General features: G+C 53.6%; 1 protein-coding gene across 1 annotated transcript in view; it reads left to right on the top strand.

The window, feature by feature from the left end:
* ITGA11 (integrin subunit alpha 11) overlaps positions 1–19312 on the top strand; it is a 115854-nt gene extending 96542 nt beyond the window's left edge. Inside the window, exons 19-30 of the mRNA XM_037054224.1 lie at positions 1611–1696; positions 2497–2704; positions 5871–5969; positions 7424–7500; positions 9443–9532; positions 10422–10512; positions 12034–12147; positions 12361–12447; positions 14421–14531; positions 14641–14736; positions 17845–17958; positions 18545–19312. Coding sequence (XP_036910119.1) covers positions 1611–1696; positions 2497–2704; positions 5871–5969; positions 7424–7500; positions 9443–9532; positions 10422–10512; positions 12034–12147; positions 12361–12447; positions 14421–14531; positions 14641–14736; positions 17845–17958; positions 18545–18616 — 1245 coding nt within the window. The 3' untranslated portion in view covers positions 18617–19312. The remainder of the gene's footprint in view (positions 1–1610; positions 1697–2496; positions 2705–5870; positions 5970–7423; positions 7501–9442; positions 9533–10421; positions 10513–12033; positions 12148–12360; positions 12448–14420; positions 14532–14640; positions 14737–17844; positions 17959–18544) is intronic.
* The last annotated feature ends 1313 nt before the right edge of the window (positions 19313–20625 follow it).

The following is a 20625-nucleotide window of genomic DNA, read 5'->3' as shown; positions in this document are numbered from 1 at the left end:
CCATTCGGTACAATGGAGCACAGCAACTGCTCATCCCATCAAGTTATTCCTTTCAATGAACTGGGTAGAGATTGTCCCAAAGGTTACTGCTACGCAGTTTTCACACTTCTCAGAGTATGCTGGGCAGAAGTGGGGGATATTTTAATGGAGACTTGAAATTACCAAAATGGCACGGTTACTACAACCCAGAGAAGCCCCTGAGGCTGCCAGTGTCTTGAACTGCGGCCCCTCTCAGACTGGCCTCTTTCTGCCCTACTTCACATGGCTGTGCGGCCTCCTTTCCCGGTGCCATCACTGTGCGCCTGCTTCTGGTGCAGACCCACCTGCGAGGGGGGAGCCGCGGGGCGGGCTCCATGGCAGTGTGTCTCACTCACCGTGTGTGGATCTAAGTAGAGGCCAGGAGCTCCCCTTCGAGAACAGTTAATGAGGTGAGGGTGTGCGTGGCCGCCGTGGCACCTGTTCCCGGCACCCTGGGTTTGGGCTGTGCTCTTGGTCCCGCCAGCTGCTGCCCCCCAGCTCCAGATTTGAGTGTCCAGAGGCCTGAGCATGCCCCTCTCCTTCTGCTTATGAATGAATGGTGCGGCCATCCTTCCAGACACTGAAAGAGAAACTCAGCCAACACCCTGGACTCTTTTGCCCCGAGAAACTCCAGGTCTTACCGATCCCACCTTCGAGGTCCCTGACCTGTTTTCGCCTCTCCACGCCCATTACCACACCAACACCAATCGCATCAACCCCTTCGGAAACATTTCAGGGAAACTCCTCCATGGTCTCCCTGCCTGTGGCCTTGACTCTTCAAGTTCACCCACCCACAGAAGCCAGCGGGAGCCCTCAGTATACAGGTCTGGAAGGACACCCTCCTGTCCAAAGCGGTCAGTGGGTCCTGTCACTTGAAAGGCGTGACCCCGAGGCCCCTGCGCACTCCCACCTCCTCCACCCCTCCCTGTAGCATCACCAGATCACCTGCCATCACCCCAACTCCCCGTGCTGCTTCACGTCTCAGGACCTTTGCACAGGCTCGTCCTTCCTCCTACACTCCCCTCTCCCTCCGCTCCATCCAGATAACCGGTCATCCTTCAGAGCTTCCCTGAGCTTCCCAGAAGCTTCCTCTGACCATCTACAGGCAAAAGAACTGTTTCCTCTCCTCTGCCTCTTCGGTTCATCACACAGGTTTCTATTCTTTGCACATTTCACACTGTACTTATTTGTTCACACACCAGTCTTCCCATGAGCTGAGAGCGGCAGCCGTGTCTTCCTTATCCGATAGCCCTGGTATCACAGACCTGGCCCCGACCCAGTGGACGATCAGTAGATTTTCACTGGAACTGCTCTGCTGTGTGAGTGGGTATTTTGTGCTACCAACTCAGTTAAAAACTGGGAGGGACCCAGAAAGAGTTGAATTTTGAGCCCTATTTTAAACAAGTTAAAATCGAGCCTGAGAAGCAGCTGTGTGGTGTCTGCGAAAGGGCAGGAAAGACTTAGCCCACATCTAGTGCAACAGAGAGAGGAGCTGGTGTGCTGCGGGGGTGACCGATGGCCCGCAGCAGAGACGGGCTCCAGGCTGCGGGGTTTCCCAGCCAGCCGCCCACCCCTGGCTCTCCCTGGCCCAGGTCCCCTTCTGGAATGGCTGCAATGAGGACGAGCACTGCGTCCCTGACCTCCTGCTGGATGCCCGCAGTGACCTGCCCACAGCCATGTGAGTTTGGCTCCTCCCTGCCCCTACCCCGAGTCCTCTTCCTTCCCTGCTGGGGGAGCCAGCACCCCCAGGGCCCTGGATTACTTCCTGCACATCCTCCTCATAAGCAGCATGGATGAAACACTGATATTGGAGCCTGAGTCTAACCCAGGCTCTGCCTCTAACTCCTGTGTGACCTCAGGCAAGTTCTTCGTTCTCTGGGCCCCAGGTACCTGCTCTGTAAAGTGCATGCTACTGGTCTGGACCAATGTCTTCAAACTGCTCAGTAAAAGGGACCCTTCCTTTGGAACCCACACTACAAAACTGCCAAAGGTGGAGGCCAGGGGCCTGGAGATTCAGGTCCTCATCCTCCACCCCACACGAGGTGATGTTTAAGGTTTATTGACTGACCGCTTGAGTTTCATGCTAAGGAGACGGGCAGAAGGAGCCCACAATCCCCTGGAGGAAACAAACTAATACACAAGGGAAAATAAGAAACAATATCCTATTTTAAATGAATGTAATATATTTTCAAATAATTCGTGCTCAACTTTTGAACAACTATGTGATGATTTAGACAGAAGATATATACACCACGACATAAACAATAAGTAGAAATAGCCCATTCAAACCTTGTAGAAGGATGAAGAAGCAACTGTTCCAAGCATCCAAGCTAATCATCAGAATTGTCTTCACAGTTAGCTCTGAGCTTCCTGGCAGCCAAAGCCTGAAGGGAAATGTGCTGAGTACGAAGGTGAAACATGAGTAGTCTGCCCTGCACGCCCCCTTCCGCTGACCCCGGGTGGCTCTCTTTCCTGCAGGGAGTACTGCCAGAGGGCGCTGAGGAAGCCTGCTCGGGACTGCTCCGCGTACACGCTGTCCTTTGACACCACGGTTTTCATCGTAGAGAGCACGCGCCGGCGGGTGGCAGTGGAGGCCGTGCTGGAGAACAGGGGCGAAAATGCCTATAGCACGGTCCTAAATATTTCACAGTCAGCAAACTTGCAGTTTGCCAGCCTGATCCAGAAGGTAAGACCATGGCGACCTGCCCAGCCTGCCTGCCTGGGGTAAAGGGCAGAGGTGGGAGAGGAAGGGTCCAGGCAGGCACCTGGCTGGCTGAGTGTTAGAATCACCTGGGGCTTAAAAATTCCTGTGTCCAGACTTCTCCCCCAAATCCTAATTGACAGTCTGGGATGGGGCCCAGATCCCTGTGCTTTTACAGCTGCCCCGGTGAAGTCGGTGTGCTGCTGGCCCAAGAACCCCCAGGAGAGGGGTCTGAGCCCTTCGGGAACACGGGGAGAAAGGCCCTTCAGCCTGTGCCCTTGGCCCTCACACACACAGACGTGCACACACGCCCCCTCCGCCTGCAGTTTATCCCCCAGGCTCTCTCAGAAGGAGCCTTCCAACAAGAATCAGAACAGCTTACCCCCACTTCAATACCTCCCATCATTCCCAGCTGCTCTCACGATAAATTTCAAGCTCCTTATTATGGCACACAGGGCCTTTCCCTGCTTCCCCACCCACCATCTGCCACCTCTGCACTCGCCTCCATACCCTTAGCTCCACCCGCCACCGCTGCTCCCCAGCACACCAAGGTCCTGCCTGCCATGGTCCCCTGCCTAGGACTCCCTCCTTCCTATGCCCAACAAGCGACTGCTCCTTCTTAGTAACCACTAGCAATGCCCAGGTACTGTGCTCACCTCTTAGCAATGATGTTGGTAGTGGTGGTGATGGTGGCAATTGGTGCTGGTGGCAGTGAAGCTTGTGGTGGCAGTGATGGTGAGGGAGGGGGTGGTGATGGTGATGGTGGTGGAGGTGGTGGAGGTGGTGGTGGAGGTGGTGGTGGAGGTGAAGGTGGTAGTAATGGTGGTAGTGGTGATAGTATCCCCACATTACTGCGGAGAAAGCTGAGGAACAGAGAACGTTAAAAGGTCTGACGAGGACCCCCTAGCTGGTAAGTCACTGAGTAGGATTCCCACCTAGCAGCTGGCCCCTGAGCCTGCACTTTGTGACAGGTCATAGTCCTCATGTCACGCTCTGTGTGATACCATCCCAAAGGCCCCAAAGGCCACGTGGGGCCCTGCAGAGCTCTCCGGCACAGCCCGGTGTGCAACCCAAGAAAATCACCAGTGTCCAAAGGCCACGCTGTGGAAACCCTGAGCTCTGAGGGCGCAAGTGCCCTGTCTTAGCCACGTCTGTCCCCAGGGCCAAGCTGGGGATAGACACATAGAAAACCCTCAAGACATGTTTGTTGAGTTAAACGAAGACATTGTTGTCATGTGTGGATGCTGGTGGCGGTGGGGTCCCAGGTCCCCTCAGACACCATCCCTGTTCTCACAAACCTCCACATATCCATGTGCAGCCCAGAGTGCGGCGGCCAGGGTCAGCACCTCTGTCCTCACCACCACTGCAGAGCCACCCAGCGCCACACCGCCCACACTCAGTTCCTCTGTCCGGCGCAGGCCTGGGCCCCCACGCAAACCCCCTCCTCAACCTGAGTGCAGGTGAAGAGCCCATCTGATGGTCTTTCCCAGCCCTCCTCTGCCCTGGGGTTTGGGTCTGGATTTAAGGTATTTAGGGAAAATTGAGCCCCAAACATGAGGCCACTTTTTCCTGCTTCCCTGGCCCAGATTTTATAGCCCTGTGCCCATTCACAGCCCCAGCAGGAAAGAATCATGGAGTTTTGTTTCTGTGGCACAGAAGGGCTTGGGGAGTGAGGAAGGAAGAGGAAAGGGGGAAACGTTCTGTAGAGCGCACCCGGTGGTGGTGTGCAGGGCTGGCCTGTGGCCTGGCTCCTTCACGAGGCCACCCATCTGTCCCAGCGCAGCGTGGGATTAACACCCTCTCCTCCGCCCCTCCCCCACGCCGCCCCACCACCCAGGCACGGGAAGCTGTAGCACAGGAGGCACCTCCCAGCCAAATACAGGTGTGTCCGTTTATCACACACACTCAGTTCACACACATGCAAAACACACAAACCCACATATACATCCAAGGAAACACATGTCCTATGCACACATGCAACTGGGCACATGTACACCCATGTACCTATGCGCAGACCCTCCAAACACACCTGTACATCCACACATGCATGTGCCCATGCTGTGCCCAATGGTGCAGTGCCCACAACAGGTACAAATAACCCTCATAGTGACTGCTGCCACACATGGAATGATTCGCAAGTCTGGGCATTGAACAAGGCCCTGCATTTACATGCATTGTATCATTTAATCCTCATACAATTCAATGCAGCAGGTACTATCATTCCCATTTAACAGATGAGCAAAATGAAACCCAAACAAATGAGTGCACAGTCAACCAGCAGCATCTCGCTAGAACACAGTGTGTGAGTCCCTTCCCCCTGGACCCATGCTGAGGGACACCCTGCTAGCCCAGCTGAACCCCATCAGGTTGGGGAGCCTGGTGGCCTTCCCCCCTAAACTATCAGCCGTTTCTCAATGTCCAGCAGCCAGTGAGTGACCTGCTGAGAGTAGGGAACCAGACGGTGGTGGGAGGGTTTGGAGGGGCATAGCCACAAGGAAAAGGAAAGAGAAAGAAGCCCTCGCTGCCTGCCAGTCTGGTGGTGGCAGAGGCTCAGGAGAGTCCCTGACCAGGGAGCAGCCCTGCACTGGGGGAGGCGGAACAGAGCCTCAGAAAAGTCCCCCACAGTCTCCACCAGGAGTCAACCCACAACCTGCCCGTGGTTACCGTGGATTACAAAGTTATGCAAGATCCCAGAAGCCTCATTTCTTGGCTCAAAGAGATCCTTTGCAATCCTGATGGAAAGACATGTGGTCTATGAAAGGGCTGCAAAACCAGAGGGGGCCGGAACAGCCAGACCAGAGGGCCTCTGAACCCCAGCTCTGTGCCACTTTCCGGTGGCCTGAGCTAGTTACTTCCTGCCTCTGGGCTCAGTGCCCCGACCTGTAAGGGAGATGATAAGTCCTGTGTCTGGGGCTGAGACAGAGGGCAAGAGAAGGCATGTCCAGGAGTGCCTGACCACTCTTTCCACAACCCAGCAGCACTGAGCGTGTCCCCATCACTGCCACACCCGGCCTCCAGGGTCTCAGTGGTCCTGGCATCAGAAGGCCTGTGCTGCAGCTTCAGTGTGGAAAGTGGGGGCTGAGGGCAGCCCCCACACCTGGGTTTCAGGCCCCACCTAACTGCTGCCCCCGTACCCCCCACTCACCCACAGGATGACTCCGATGGCAGCATCGAGTGCGTGAACGAGGAGAGGAGACTCCACAAGAAAGTCTGCAATGTCAGCTACCCCTTCTTCCGGGCCAAGGCCAAGGTTGAGGCTGAGGGCAGTTTGGGGAGGGACGAGGGTGGAACAGTGAGGCAAGAGAAATGGAAGCGAGCAGAGGGGAGGACTGGGGAGGGATGGAGAGGCCTGAGCGTGGGTTTTAAGCATGTTCATTTATTCTCCCATGCAGTGACTTTCAAACACTCTAACCAACCAGCCATCTCCAGGGCGGCAGAGAGCCCACCCAGGAGTGCCCCAGGCCCCTCCCCTTCACCTCAGGGGCAGAACTACCACTCCCACCCCCACCACCCTCAGCCCATTATTCCACTGTCCTTTAGACTCCTTTAAACTCAATGTCCAGCCTCTGTCCTTGTGCTCTGCATGGGAGAAAAATTAACATTTCTCAAGCACCTGCCACACGCTTCAAAGTGCATGCGACAGGAATGTAAGCTCCGTGACGTGAAGGGAACGCAAGGGGAAGGGAGGCAAACTCTGGCCTGGGGCACATTTGCCCATCACCCCTGAGCAGTGGGCAGCCACTGGGGGTTCTGCAGCAAGAGAAGACCGAACTGAGGCCATGCTGCATGTGAAGCAGGGGTCAGACAGAGGGCAGCTTAGGCAGGAGCCAGCTGGAGAGCAGGGGCTTCGAGGCTGAGGAAGGGGAGGAGGTGGGGGAGGGGGTTCGGGCTCAAGGAACCTCCCCAGTGGAACGCAAGTCAGGATCTCACTTTCAGGGTGCAACTCTGGCAAACCAGGGGCTCTCCAGTGAGCCTGAGGTAGGGGTGGGGGGTAGATCAGAGCACAAGCCCCCCCCCCCCGACCCTTGCCCCTCCCTGGGAGAAGGGGACCCCAGGTCTCCAGGGAAACTCCAGGAGGGTCAGACCTGGGAAGAGCACAGTGGTCTGTGCAAAGTGGGGAGGGCAGTGAGGAGGGTCAGAGGTCATAGGGCCACAGTCAGTCCGGGACCTAGACCTACTCCCAGACACAGGGAAGGGAAGCCGTCAGAGGGGCAGGAGGGCTGATTAACCCGCTGGGTGGCCCTGGGCAGCCACCGCCCTTCCGTGGCCTCGCCTCCCACCACACACAAAAGCAAGGGCTGGGAGGGCCTGCCTTTCCTCCCGTGTCTGGACCCCCCATACTATGCTGCATGAGGACAGCCAGCCCTCCTTCCCGCCGGCAAGCCCTCCCCACCCAAATCCTGCACAAAGTCAGAAGTTGAACTTGCTGCCTTCTAGCTGCCTGTTGTTAAAAGTTAAAAAAGGAGGAGGAAGAAGGAGGGGCTGCCCCACTAGTCAAGAACTCCCAGCAGAGGAGCTCTTGTCTGGCTGCATGTCCCCCTCAGCAGCCCCAGGCCCAGCTCCTTCCCTTCCCCCAGCCCACTCCCAGCCAGCAGGGCTCAGCCAAGCATGCAGTGGGCTGGGGTGAGCAGGTCAGGGCTTGCCCTGCAATGTCCACACAGGCAGTGTCCAGCTGCCCTAGTTCCAGTGACTTCTAACTTGCAGGTGGCTTTCCGTCTGGATTTCGAGTTCAGCAAATCCATCTTCCTGCACCACCTGGAGATCCAGCTCACAGCAGGCAGGTCAGGGCCTTGGCGGCTCCTTCTCCCTCCCAGCACACTTCTCCTGGCCCCATTCTGCCCCTGCCTACACTGAATCTCCTACCAAGCCCTGTCCCCATCCCTGTCTATAACTGCCTTAACCGGGGAGGGCCCCTGGTCAGTCCCCAAATGTGGGCCGACCTGCTGCCTGCAGGGCGGCCACATTCACTCCTAGGTGACTTGGATGCAAATGATACCTGCATCTTTGTGTTGTATTTTACACAGCAGCTCTTTCAAAGCCCTACACTTATAAAGCACTTACATATAATATCTCAGTCAATCCTCACAAGCAGCCCCCTAAGACCGGTAAAGCAGGAGTTATTCCCCACCCCACCTCCAAGTTACAGGTAAGAAAATTCACGTAACCTCTCTGAGTCTCAGAGAGGTTGTGTGAATTTCCCAGTGACACACAGCACATACATAATACAACTGAGAGCTGAAAACTAGTTGTCCTACTCCTTGTCCAGGTTCTTTCTGTCCTGGTCACCTCTCTCCCCTTGGAAGTGTTTTCATTTTTAAAAAGGCTCCCCTTACTTTATGTAGGTAGGTCTGCCTGTCTGTCGGTCTGTCTCCCTCCCTCCCAGGGAGTTTGCTATTGGTTGACACCATGAATCACCCTGTGTCAGTAGTAAACATTCTTCTCTTTCACAGACTTGCCTCTGTGTGGGAAGGGAGGAGGGAGGCAGGGAGGGATCCGACAGCTGTGGAGCCTGTACACGCCCCAAACCCTCCCAGGAACTTCTCCATGCTGAGAAATAAATACTGAAGGCAACCCAAACACAGACATTCCAACATATGCACACTCCTACACTCACACACACACACACACACTGGGACAGAGGTCACGGAAGGAGCAATGGGGACCAACACGCCAGCAGGTGCCAGGGTTAAATAAACCGTGCATTTGGGTGGAACTCTCATTTGACATGAAAAAGTTTGTAAGATGTATCGGTATCTGAAGGCCTCCCTCACACTCTTCCTGTTCTCACGGGAAAATGAATGCACTTGCACGGCGGTGTCTTTGCACAGCTGTGGGTGTTTGTGAGCCAGGCACGTGCAGGGGAGACACTGTGGTGTCTAGTGCAGCCCCTGTCCTGGGGTGGGGCTCCCAAAGGGGATAAAACTCGGTGTACGTAACAAGAGGAAATTCTACCTTTTTAAGTCTGAAATTATTTTTTCTGCTCCTATTGGTGCTACGAAGGGCAGCACATTTGACAAAACTCCCTCCAAAGGTCTCTAATTTCACTCTCTAGTCTTTTCAAGGCAGCAAAACACCTGAGCCAACCAGTGGGTGCTGCCCCACCCCAGACAACTCCAGGGGGGCGGTTCAGGGATAAATAAACGGTTCTACTGAGAATTCCTCGCTGTCTGCCCCTCACCTGGACAGACCAGGATGCTCAGTCCCACAGGCATCATCTCCATCCAGGCCCACTGCGCAGGGTTTGCCCCTCTGCCCCAGGAGGGAGCGCACCTGAGAGGGACTGAAATTAATGGCCAAGCCCGCTTGGTCCTCCCAGCTTCCATCCAAAGTCCTTTCCCGCCCCACACCAGCCCAGATGAGCTGCCCTGAAAAAGGCAGCATGAGGTAGAAGAGAGAAAGTGGGATAAATGGTGATAGAATGAGACTTGATTTCAGGCAATGAGCCCAGGATACAATATACAGATGATGAATTATAGAATGAAATCTACATAATTTTATTAACCAATATAAAAGAAAAAGAAAAGCTGACATCCCCAGTTCCCCTGCTGCCCCAGCCCTTTCTCTCCTGTTCTAGCGCCATGAGCCTGGAGGGGAAGGATGCTCCTTCCCAGTCTGAGGCAGACCCATTGCCGCACTGGGCCAGTCTGCATGCTAGATGCTGGCAGGGCTGGGTGGAGGGAGGGCAGGTTCCTTCCCCACCATGCTGCCTGGCTGTCCCTGCAGTGACAGTGATGAAGAGGAGAGCACCAAGGAAGACAACACAGCCCTCCTGCGCTTCCATCTCAAATATGAGACCGACATTCTCTTCACCAGGTGGGCTGAGGCCCTGGGGCCCCAGGGAAGGGGAGGCATGGAGGAGTGAGGTCTCAGGTGGGACACCCTCTGTGAGGCCCTGATAGGGTCAGAGGTCCTGGGAGCCGGCCCCAGCGCTGAGGGACTATGCGATGGAGCCAAATGTGTCCCTAAGGGGTCTGAGGGTGCAGCTCCCTGATCCATGGTAGGGACCTGGTATCAAAACAGAGGGAGGAAGAGACACAGACCTGACCTACGCCTGCCCAACAGGGACAAAGGCGGAGGGCCAGGCAGCAGGAGGTAGCTACCCCAGGTGCAGGCTGTAAGTAGGGCATGATCTGTGGAGAATTTTAAAATAGTAATAAAACCTACAAAGTCCTTCTGCTTTTCATTACCACCTCTCCCAGAAGTTGTAAGCAATGTGAGTGAGAAAATGCCCCTCCCTAGACAGGGCGCTCACAATGCTCACACCCCTGGGTGTGCCACTGGCTCTATCTGTTCTCCGAGAGCTCCCAGGCAGAGGGAGGCATCTGGATAGAACAGCAAACACAAGGAAAGAAAGTTCAGGCTTTCTCATGACCGCTCAAGGTTGGAATGGCACATAGTGGGCAAGTTCAAGTACAAAAACAGGCCACACCACTGGGCTGAGAGGCAAGGGCATGGCTGGGAATAACTGGCACCTCTGGCTGGTGCCCATCTCACGCACCAGGCAGATATCACTGGCCGACCTCAGCATCTATTCCTGCCGGGCCTCACCTTCCCACCACAGCGCTCCCAATGGACGCTGGAGGAAACCTGTGTTTTTGTGGTGTAGGGGGAGACGGGCCCATGCCCATACCCTCTTTCATTCATTTATCCATCTAGCCAGCATTCACTGAGTTCACGGCAGCCCTGTCCTCTGTCCTTGCAGGAGCAGCAGCCTCAGCCACTACGAGGTCAAGCCCAACAGCTCCCTGGAGAGATATGATGGCATTGGGCCGCCCTTCGACTGTATTTTCAGGGTGAGGCCAGAGGGGAGCCAGGCAGAGGGTGAAGGTCAGGGGGCGAGGACCCCGCATTTAGGAGGGGAGGAATCTGAAATCAGTACCAGTGCTCAGGGTCACCTTAGCCCTGCCACCCACTCACTGGATGACTTTAGGCAAGTCGCCTCCTCCCTCTGGGCCTCCCAGTCTTCTTCCAGAAGCTAACGGGGCTAGACTGCAAGAGCGTATCAGTGAAAACTAAGTGTGACTGCATACAATATTATTTTTAATTTGTTAAGATGGATTTATTTATTTATTTATATTAGAAAGAGGGGAAGGGAGAAATAGAAGGAAAGAAAAATTGATGTGTGAGAGAAACATTGATCAGTTGCCTCTCCCATGCCCCCAACCTGGGACCTGGTCAGTAACCCTGGCATGTGACCTGACCAGGAATTGAACCTGAGACCTTTTGGTCTGTGAAGCAATGCCCAACCCATTGACCCATGCTGGTCAGGGCATTCTTTTCTTATTTTTTTAAAAAAACAGTGCTCTAAACACACCAGGGGTTACTCTCCCCCATACAAAAAGTCCTGAGTTGACAGCTTCACAAAGTCACCCAGTTGGGTCTCCTGTCTTTATGTCCCACTGTCCTCAAGGTGCAAGTAGCAACTTCAAGTCCCCCTCACAGCCCCAGCTGGCTGCCGTCCAGCCGCCATGTTTTCCTTCCAGGCAGCAGGAAGAAGGAAGGGACAAAGAGCAGGAACATACTCCTTGGCTGTTCCCCCATTGTCCAGAACCTTCTGATTTAGCTATAAGGGAGCCTAGGAAATGAGGCTTTTTGTCTTGGTTTCTGTCACTAAAGATGGCGGGAGAAGGAGCATGAGTAGGCAGCTTAGCAGTGTCTGCCACGGTGGCCCTGCGATCTCCCCACCCCGAACCCACGTGTGAGAACCAGAGGCAGGCAGACAGCTGAAACCTGGAGGGCTCGTCCCACAGAGGTTTAATAGCCTGCCTGAGGCCACGCAGCTCTCCCATGGCAGCAGCCCTGAGTTATAGTCCCAGTCTTTCTGATTCCAGAGTCCTCCTCTTTATTACCGTGGCTCTAACACCAAATGTGTCACAGCTAGAATGTGAACTACCACACAGTCACATTCATATCCTTCATTAACTGATGATTATCTCATAATAAATTAATGGCTGTCACCATCTCCAACCCCAGGGTAACCACCAGTGCCAGGCAACAAAATCCCCCAGAGCCAAGAGCAGTCGGAAATGGAAGTGGCCCTTGCTCTCCAGACATGCTCCCCACACCCCTCCCTGCAAGGACTTGTCCTCAGCTTGAAAAAGCCCACCCCTGTCAGGATCCCTGCAGCCCCCAGGGTGACTTGGCAGAGCCTGGAAGCTCCCACAGTGAAAATACCAGGGGGCTTAAAGGGCCTTTTCCCCAGCCCAGCTGAGGGATCACAGCCCTCGGGGGCTGGCTGGCCCCTGCAAACCTTGTCCTCCACCACCTCTCCCCCAGCTGCTGCTGGTGCACTGACTCCTCCCTCTCGGCCACAGATCCAAAACCTGGGTTTGTTCCCCATCCATGGAGTCATGATGAAGATCACCGTGCCCATCGCCACCAGGGGTGGCAACCGCCTGCTGATACTGAAGGACTTCCTCACTGACCAGGTACCGCTGCCCTCTGGGAGCTGGCTGAGAGGCAAGGGGACCAGAAGGAGACAGACATACCCCTAGGTGTGTCCCAAGTGCTCAGACCCCAGCTCCTTCTCCTCAAACCAGGCCTGGTGGGCCTTCTCTGGAAGAGGAGGGGGAGGAGGGAACACCCAGATGCTGAGTTTGCGAGTGCTGCTTGTGAAGCTGGCTGTGTGCATCCTCGCGCAGGTGAACACGTCCTGTAACATCTGGGGAAACAGCACTGAGTACCGGCATTCCCCGATGGAGGAAGACTTGAGTCGTGCCCCACAGCTGGTGAGTGTGACCCAGCCCGAGGGCCCTGAGGGAGGGGAAGAGAGAGTGCTGCTGCCTGAGCTCCCAGGGCTCTTTCTGTCCATAGCCTATAGTTCGTCAGGAAAAGTCTGTTAAGCACCTCTATGCCCAGCCTCAAACCAAGAAGGAACAGAACAAGGAAAAGATACTTCTTGCCCTCAGTGAGCTCATCATCTCTCAGGAGACACAAGAACGGGTACCTAAGGAGCCAGGGAACAAGCCAGTGATACATGTCAGAGAATGGCAACAGGAGCAGACGAACTCCAGTAAAAGAACAGTGAGAGGATTTGGAAACATGAAGCACTCCCATGTTCAATGCAACACTGTTTACAACAGCCGAGACACTGAAATAACCTGTGTGTCCATCAGTGGATAAAGAAATTGTGGTGTATATATGCAACAGGGTATTACTTGGCATAAAAAAGAAAGGAAATCTTGCCATTTGCAACAATATGAATGTAACTTGAGGGCATTATGCCAGTGATATATGTCAGACAGAGAAAGACAAATATGGTGTTATCTCACTTATATGTGGAATCTTAAAAAAATAAAGCTTATAGATACAGAGAACACATTGGTCACAGCCAGAGGCAGTGGGTGGGGATGGGAGAATGGATGAAAGGGGTTAAAAAGTAAAAGAGGAGGAGGAGAAAAAAGCGGAGAAGGAAGAAGAAGAGGAAGAGGAAGGAGAAGGAAAGGAAGAAGGAAAAGGAAAAGAAGAGGAAGAAGAGGAGGAGAAGGAAGGAGAAGAAGATGAAGAGGAAGAGGAAGAAGAAGTAACAACAATGACAGTGGCTAGTGGACTTGCACCTGAGCCTAAGAAACCCATGGGATACAGATAACAGAGGGAGGAGAGGAAGCCACATAGATCATTGCTATGGGGGCCAGAACATGCATGACTTGTATTGGAGACATTGACCACACCAACTGAGGCCTCCTTGTGCCCCTGGACATGAAAGGCAGCTCAGCTCAGTTCCCAAAGCCCTCCCTCAGACACCTTCTTGTTTCCAGGTGTATGTTCTCACAGTTACCTCTGTCCCCAGATGCCTATTTCTGTGCATGCTTGCACTATTCCTTACCCAGACAAAAATCTTAGCTGTTTTAGTTTGATTTCCCCAAACAAGTGCTTTATACAAGCATTTTTTAATGTAGTACATTTTACTGAAGACTTGGGCTTGGATAGGGTTGAAATGGGTGCAAAAGAGTGACACAAATAACTTTATCCTAATGCATTCTAATAATTTTTTGATGATTTGTTTGGGTTTTCCATTAAGACACATTATCTGCTGATAATAATAGCTTTAGCTTTATCATTCAATCCTTATAAATTGTTTTTCTTGTCTTATTGCTCTGGCTAGAACCTCCAGGATAATGGCAAGAAGAAATAATGAGTCTTGTCTTGATCCTGATTTTAAAGGAATTGTTTTTAGTTTTCTGATTATTAAATATGATATTCACCATAGGTTTTTTTTTTGTAAATGCCCTTTACTCAGATTCAGGAAGTTCCTAAGGAATTTTTATCATAAACTGAAGTTAGATTTCCTAAAATGCTTTTTCTGCCTTTGTTACAGTAATTATCTATTTTTTTCCTTTAATCTATTTGTATGGTAATGACATTTACAGGTTCCCTAACACTGAACCAAAATTCTGTCCCCAGAATACACCCATTATGCACAACTTCAAATGCAGCATTGGCTATACCGTCCTTACCTTGCCCTCCAGCCACCCCCTAGCAGCCTTAGCCCATGTGTCTCCTACCTCCATCTCTCCCCTTGTCCCTTGTCCTTTGTCCCTCCACTCCCAAAACCAAAACCCCACTTGACCTAGCAGTATAGCTAAGCCATCTCCCTGGTGGCCCAAGCACTTGCTCACACTCTCCGGTCATAGCTAGGTTTCTGCCTCCTTGCTCCCCTAGAGTCTGGGTGCTCACCCTCAAGACTCACCTTCTTTTTCAGAATCACAGCAACTCTGATGTCATCTCCATCAGCTGCAACGTGAGGCTGGCCCCCAACGAGGAAATCAATTTCCGCCTGCTGGGGAACCTGTGGTTGCGGTCCCTGAAAGCAGTAAGCACAGCACCTGGGCTAGGCTGGCAGGGAAACGGGAAGGAGGAGGGTTCTGGGAGTCTCCCACCGGGGGAGGGGCCAGCTTCGGACAAGACCTCTGTTTATACAGCTCAAGTACAAGTTGATGAAAATCACGGTCAACGCAGTCTTGCAGAGACAGTTCCACAGTCCTTTCATCTTCAGAGAGGAGGATCCCAGCCGCCAGGTGAGCCCCTGGGCACCCTGCAGAGGGTCTGAGCCAGGCTCGCTTGGGAGCGGGTTACCCCATCCCCTCCAGTTTTCCCACACCCTCTGCTGTGTGTTCCTGTAGGAGAGAGATGGACAGACCTGCCAGCAGTTAGTGCAGCATCAGAGAAGAGAAAAAAGCAAGACAAATAGGCCTTTGGGAGCAAAAGTGGACAGGCCACAGGAGCAGGCATTTGCCTAGAGCCCTGGGGGGCCCCAGGCTCTGTCTGCACCACAGCAGCTGAGGAAGGAGGGGAACCTGCGTACTTTCCACCACAGGAAACTGAAGGGAGCCCAGGGCAGCCTCACGCCGGGTGGCTCACTGGCTCCAGCAGTAGTGAGGCTGTGTCGTGGGCAGGCTTGGGCAGCAGAACGATCATCCTACTCTTGTCCTCCCCATCCATTCTCACATCACATCTAATGAAATGCGTGTGACCTGTGCTTTAGAAGTCTGGTGTGAAGGGAATTGGTGAAGGCCAAGGGATGCAAGATGTCTTGATAGTGAAACTTTATATAGTGAGTAAATCCAGACTGTCGCAGGTCAAACTGGCTTGAATCAGGGTGTAGGAAAGGGATGGGGCTCTGTGCAGTGCTCTCCTGGGGAAATAAGAAGCTGGTCTTGAGGAAATGTCCAATACTCTGGAAAGAGGCATCTCAGGCATGAGGCACTGCTGCCCTCCACTGGCCATGTCCCCAAACTGCCAGCCTGGGCTCCAGATGAGCAGTCAGTACCAGATGCTGGGTAAACCTCCCAGGCCCACCCCAGTAGACACTGGAGAGCAAAACAGCCGTGGGTGGGAAGCCATCACTTAAGATAACACACAAATACCCATCACAAACAGGGTGGAGTGTGCCAGACACAAAGCCAGCAGGTACGTGCAGGGGGCCCACCCAAGAAGTGGTTTTATTTCTTCATTCCTTTGGCATTTTGGGGTGTCCCTCCTAGGACTCAAGCCCCCTAGGGGACACAAAGGTAACTTAGGCAGACAAAGGAACAAGGACAGGTTGGGGGTGGGGGAAGGTGAGGTGGTCAAATGAAGGAAAGCTTTCTGAAGAGAGCCCACTTGAGCTGAACTTGAGAGATGTGTTGGAACTTTCCAGGCGACCCAGAGAGAAGAGGCATGGCACAGGCACCCATACGCACATACAAACCACCCCTGCTCCACACCTGCTCATGTCTTTCAAATGAATTCTCCTCCTCCTCCCATTACCACCCACCCCCAAAAATCTCCTTTGAACCTTCTGGGTGCCTCACTTCTCTTTCTGAATCCAGCAACCCCAGATTTCAGCCTCTGTTGGCTCAGCTGTGTGCTAGGGGCCAGGGGTGAGAAGGCAGCAAGGGACCTGTGCTTTATTGTCAATCAGTCAGTCATTCAACACATTGACTGAGCTTCCCCTCTGCCCCAAGCACAGTGCCTGGCACTGAGGAGTGAGCAGTGAGCAATTCAGATTAAGACCCAGCTGCCCTGACATCCCAGGTGGGAAGGAAGGCAACTAACATAAATAGAGGGTGAGCAAAGTAGGTTTACAGTTGTGAGTATGCAAAACACAGTTTATGTCTTGTATTATTATTTTATTGTACTATTTTTATACAAACATCTATAAACCTACTTTTGCCCATCCCTGTAAATACAGTGTCAAGTGGTTTGAGGTCTGCCAACAAAAAGAAATAATGCAAACATGTGAGGGTGGAGACTCAGGGGCGCTGCTTCATTCAGGGAGATTAGGGAAAGCTTTTCCAATAAAGCGACATCTGACAGAGACTGTGGGCCATGCCAGTAGAGGGAACAGCAGTGCAAAGACCTTACAACAGGTGTGCTTGGCATGCGGGGCACCAGATGGCTGGAGGGAGGGCTGGCGTAGAGAATGAGAGGGAGAGGAGAAGAAGAGTCAGCGAGGTAAGCAGGCCCAGAGAGTGCAGGTCCTGCAGGCCAGGGCAAGGACTCTGTGATTCGCTCCAAGTGAGGTGGAAAGGAGACTTGGAGTCTCTGAGCAGAGCAGAGCATAGATCTGCCTTCCTCTGGGCGCTAGACCAAGAGCAGACTACAGGAGCTGAGGCAGAAGCGGGGAGGCAGTTAGGGGGCTATTGCAGTCTCCAGATGGGAGATGAGGGTGCCCAGACCCAGGAGGTAGCCCTGGGGGTGACAGGAGGAGCCACCTTTTGGGCATTTCAAAGGTAAAACGGACAGACATTGCTGACAGAGTGGGTGTGAGGCAAATACAAGGTTTCTGGCCTGAACAGCAGCAAGGAAGCACAAGGCTGCCACTTGCTTTGATGGACAAGACATTGAAGGAATAGATTTGAGGGTTAGGAGGAAGCTCAAGAGTTTGTTTCAGGGCCTGTTAAAGGTGCCAGGCAGGCCAAGTAGACAGTCAGATATGAGTCTAGAATTCAGCAGAAAGTCCAAGCAGGCAGTAGAAGCAAGAGTGGTGGGAGGGCAGATGGTTCCAGCTCTGACTTACTCCACCCAGGGCTGCCTTGGGACTTTCATGGTCCTGGGCACTTTTGCCCTTGGGGCCCCTTCCTCCATGAAAGAAATTATTTCTTTTTTATTTTAATGTATTTTTTGCACTTTTTATTGTTGTTCAATGTGAAAAAACTATTTTAAATGACCATTTCATGACTCTGTGCATATAAAGGCAAATAGAATCCATGCAAGATTATATTCATTTATTTCTTCTAATTTTAAAAATGTTAGATCATGTTTGTGGGCCCCTGGGCACTGTGCCCACAGTGCCCGTCAGGTGTATTGGCCTGGAGCTCACCAGGGAGGGACTGTAGATAGAGGAGCGGTCCCGGGGTTGAACCACGGGACATGCCAACATGCAGAAGTGTGGGAGATAACAAGGAAGCAGCAAATAAGAGATGGAAAATGTCTCCAACAGGAGGCAGGACCACGTAACTCGGGTGTCTGCTGGGCAGGGGCTGGGAGCTCCGGGACCTCTGCAGGCTGGGTGGCACCCACCAACCTTCTAGCATCTTTCCCTAAGGAAGGGGGTACAGCTGTCCCACCAGGAGTCAGGTGTCTCCTGTGCTCCAGCCCTGCCCCAGGCTGCCATTAACCTGGCCGCCTTCCTCCCCCTGCAGATCACCTTTGAGATCTCCAAGCAAGAAGACTCACAGATTCCCATCTGGATCATTGTGGGCAGCACACTGGGGGGCCTCCTACTGCTGGCCCTGCTGGTCCTGGCGCTATGGAAGGTGAGGGCCCTCACTGGGTAGGGGTGGGGAGCGGCATCCTGACCCATTGGCCACCAGAGGGCATTCAACCCATGGCTCCCACTGTTTTGTAGGTCCCCTTGAGAACCTGATGAAAGCTAGGGTTCCTCCCATCAGCAGAAAGCAAGTACAATACACACAACCACAGAATGTCTCCCACAAAGTCAGGCTGTTAACAAACCTTCCAAAGCCCTTTGCTGTCTCTGAGCCTCAGGTTAAGAAGCCCTGGTCTCAACCTCCTCCTGTTCTAGATAAAGTGGCAGAGGCCCAGAGAAGAGTGTTAACCGGGGCAGGGCCACACAGCATGGCTTCTTGCCTCCCAACCCAAGCTCTGTCAGTTCCAAGGCCCTCTCACCGATTAAGTGGCCCATTGTGAGGCTCAAAAGTGAGCTGGGGAGAGACAGAGAGTTCTCGTCATCGGCGTCATCCTGAGCTGGGGTATTCTGGAAGCCTTCTGAGGGAAAAAGGCTTAAGAAAGTTAGTGGAGAGAGAGCAGCGAGGGGGAGTGGCTTTGTCCACTCTGTCCACTCTGTCCACTCCTGAGATGTCTGCCTCTGCCTCCCCACAGCTCGGCTTCTTTAAAAGTGCCAAGCGCAGGAGGGAGCCCAGCCTGGACCCTACCTCCAAAGCGCTGGAGTGAGGCTCCTGAGCAGGCTGCGAGTTGACGGGGCCAGGTCCAGGTGGCACGCAGGCCCAGGCCGGCGGCCCCACCCGGCTGGAGCAGAGAGGATGCCAGCTCGCTGTGCACTCGACCTCGTCTGAGAAACTGAGCCTGCTCCCTCTGAAGGGAACTCAAGCCGGATTTAAGAGGGACTGTCCTACTGGGAAACTGAGACACCTCCAACAAAGATCCCTAGGGATACAAAGGGACCCCTTCCAAGGCACACCCCAAAGCCTCTCCCAGGCTCTGTAGGGGCAGTTGCCACCCCCACCACTAAGGTGCTAGGAATTCCTAATCATCCCCATCCTCAGAAGAAACCCACAGGAAGACTGCAAATGCAGACCCACTCTGCACACGCCAGGTCTCTAGTTCCCATAGGACCCCGTGGACGGCAGATCGGAATTCTGTCTGCACTGCCCTCCCACCCCCCACGCTGCTGATGGCTCCTGAGTCACGCCTAACCCTTCCCCAAGCAGGGGATGGGTCCCTGGAGCCCAAGAGCTTGATGATGAGAGCTGCTGGCCAGGGATGAAGAAGGACTCTGGGACGCGGAGACTGTGACGGACAGGCAGCTGGGACCCGGGAAGTGGGCCGCCCACCCAGAGATGGGGAGGCACTCCCACGTACTCACACTGACTGTCACCCACACGCCCCCGCCGCGCTAGCGGCCCGCCCCGCCCCTTCAGCTGCATCTCCCCCCCAACCCCACCCCCGCCGCTTTTGTTCCCAGTACATCCGGAAGCGTGTGGATGACGCAACCCCGATGGCTCAGCGTTCCCTTCGGCCTTCCAGTGCAGCCAGCCCCCTGCCGGCGCAAGGGTGAGGGTGGGGGGGTGTCCCCCCAACCCCCCCCACCACACACATGCACACAGGACCTCCCATCTCTCCCATTCACCCGTGCGCCGGAAAAGGGTTTGGCCTGCGCTGCTGAGGGGTCTTCTCTGGAATGCACTGAATGAGGCCGGTGCAGGGACACCCCTCGGTGGCAAACACGTGATCCGCCCGCCCTTGGGACAAGCGGTACTACCAATGATGGCACAGGACAAGAGGCACGCCTGGTGCCCAAGCCGAGTAATTTATGCCTTAACTTTGTTTTGAGGTAGAAATGAAAGGGGATACGTCAAAGGCATCTGTCCCCCGTTACACAGTACGACCTTTACTGTCGTAAATATTTTTAAGGAATTAAGAAAATACAGTGTTTAAAAACAAACAAGGCGCTGACTTCCCTTTTCTGTGGGCGGAGCACAGCCTCGCAGTTCACTGTCTTCTTTGAAGAAGAGGAAATGGATGGAAGAAAGACTGCCTGCTTCCGAACCATCCATTATCTGCAGGTGCCGGGGAGGGACTTGCCCACCACTTGCCCTGCAGCATCCTCTCCCAGTGGCCGCCTGGCCTGGGGCGCACTCCCTCCCACCCAAGACCACCCATTCCGTCTTCTGCCAGTCGGGACGGCTGGAACCCACTTGTCACTGAAGCGTCTACCCCTAGTTCCACCTGTCCCCTTTCAGGCCTCCCTGACTTCTCCAAGCGAGCATTTCAGTGCTGATCTCACACCCTAGTGTTTCTTCACCTTCACGCTGTCTGCTCAGACCACATTACTTCCCTGTGTACCCGTGCCACTGTAACCCCAGGGACCAGGAGTAGAACCGTAGAAATCATTTCATCTTGTTTGCCCAGAGGAGGGCTCTCAGAACCAGAGAAAGTAAGAGGAAACCATAGGTTCCATGGCAAAGCCAAGGCTAATTAATTAACCCCAGGACAGCTCTTGCTCAGGACAAACTGTCATTCTAGCCCAGCATCAGAAGGGCTTAGTGAAGGAGCAGAGGAAATTTATATAAAATAACTCTTTATGGGAATTTTCTTTCTCAAATGGTGAAACAAAATCAGGAGGCATTTTCAAATCGTATCTCATTTGTGTCATTACCCCTGTGAATGGAGCAACCTTGCTGGAAAATCAATGAACCCGTACTCAAAAGTGTTTTGTTCGA

Source organism: Sturnira hondurensis, unplaced genomic scaffold (genome assembly GCF_014824575.4).
Source record: "Sturnira hondurensis isolate 20B ecotype Veracruz unplaced genomic scaffold, ASM1482457v3 Scaffold0008196, whole genome shotgun sequence".
NCBI classification, from domain to species: Eukaryota; Metazoa; Chordata; class Mammalia; order Chiroptera; family Phyllostomidae; genus Sturnira; species Sturnira hondurensis.
This window is presented reverse-complemented; position numbering and strand designations above follow the sequence as displayed.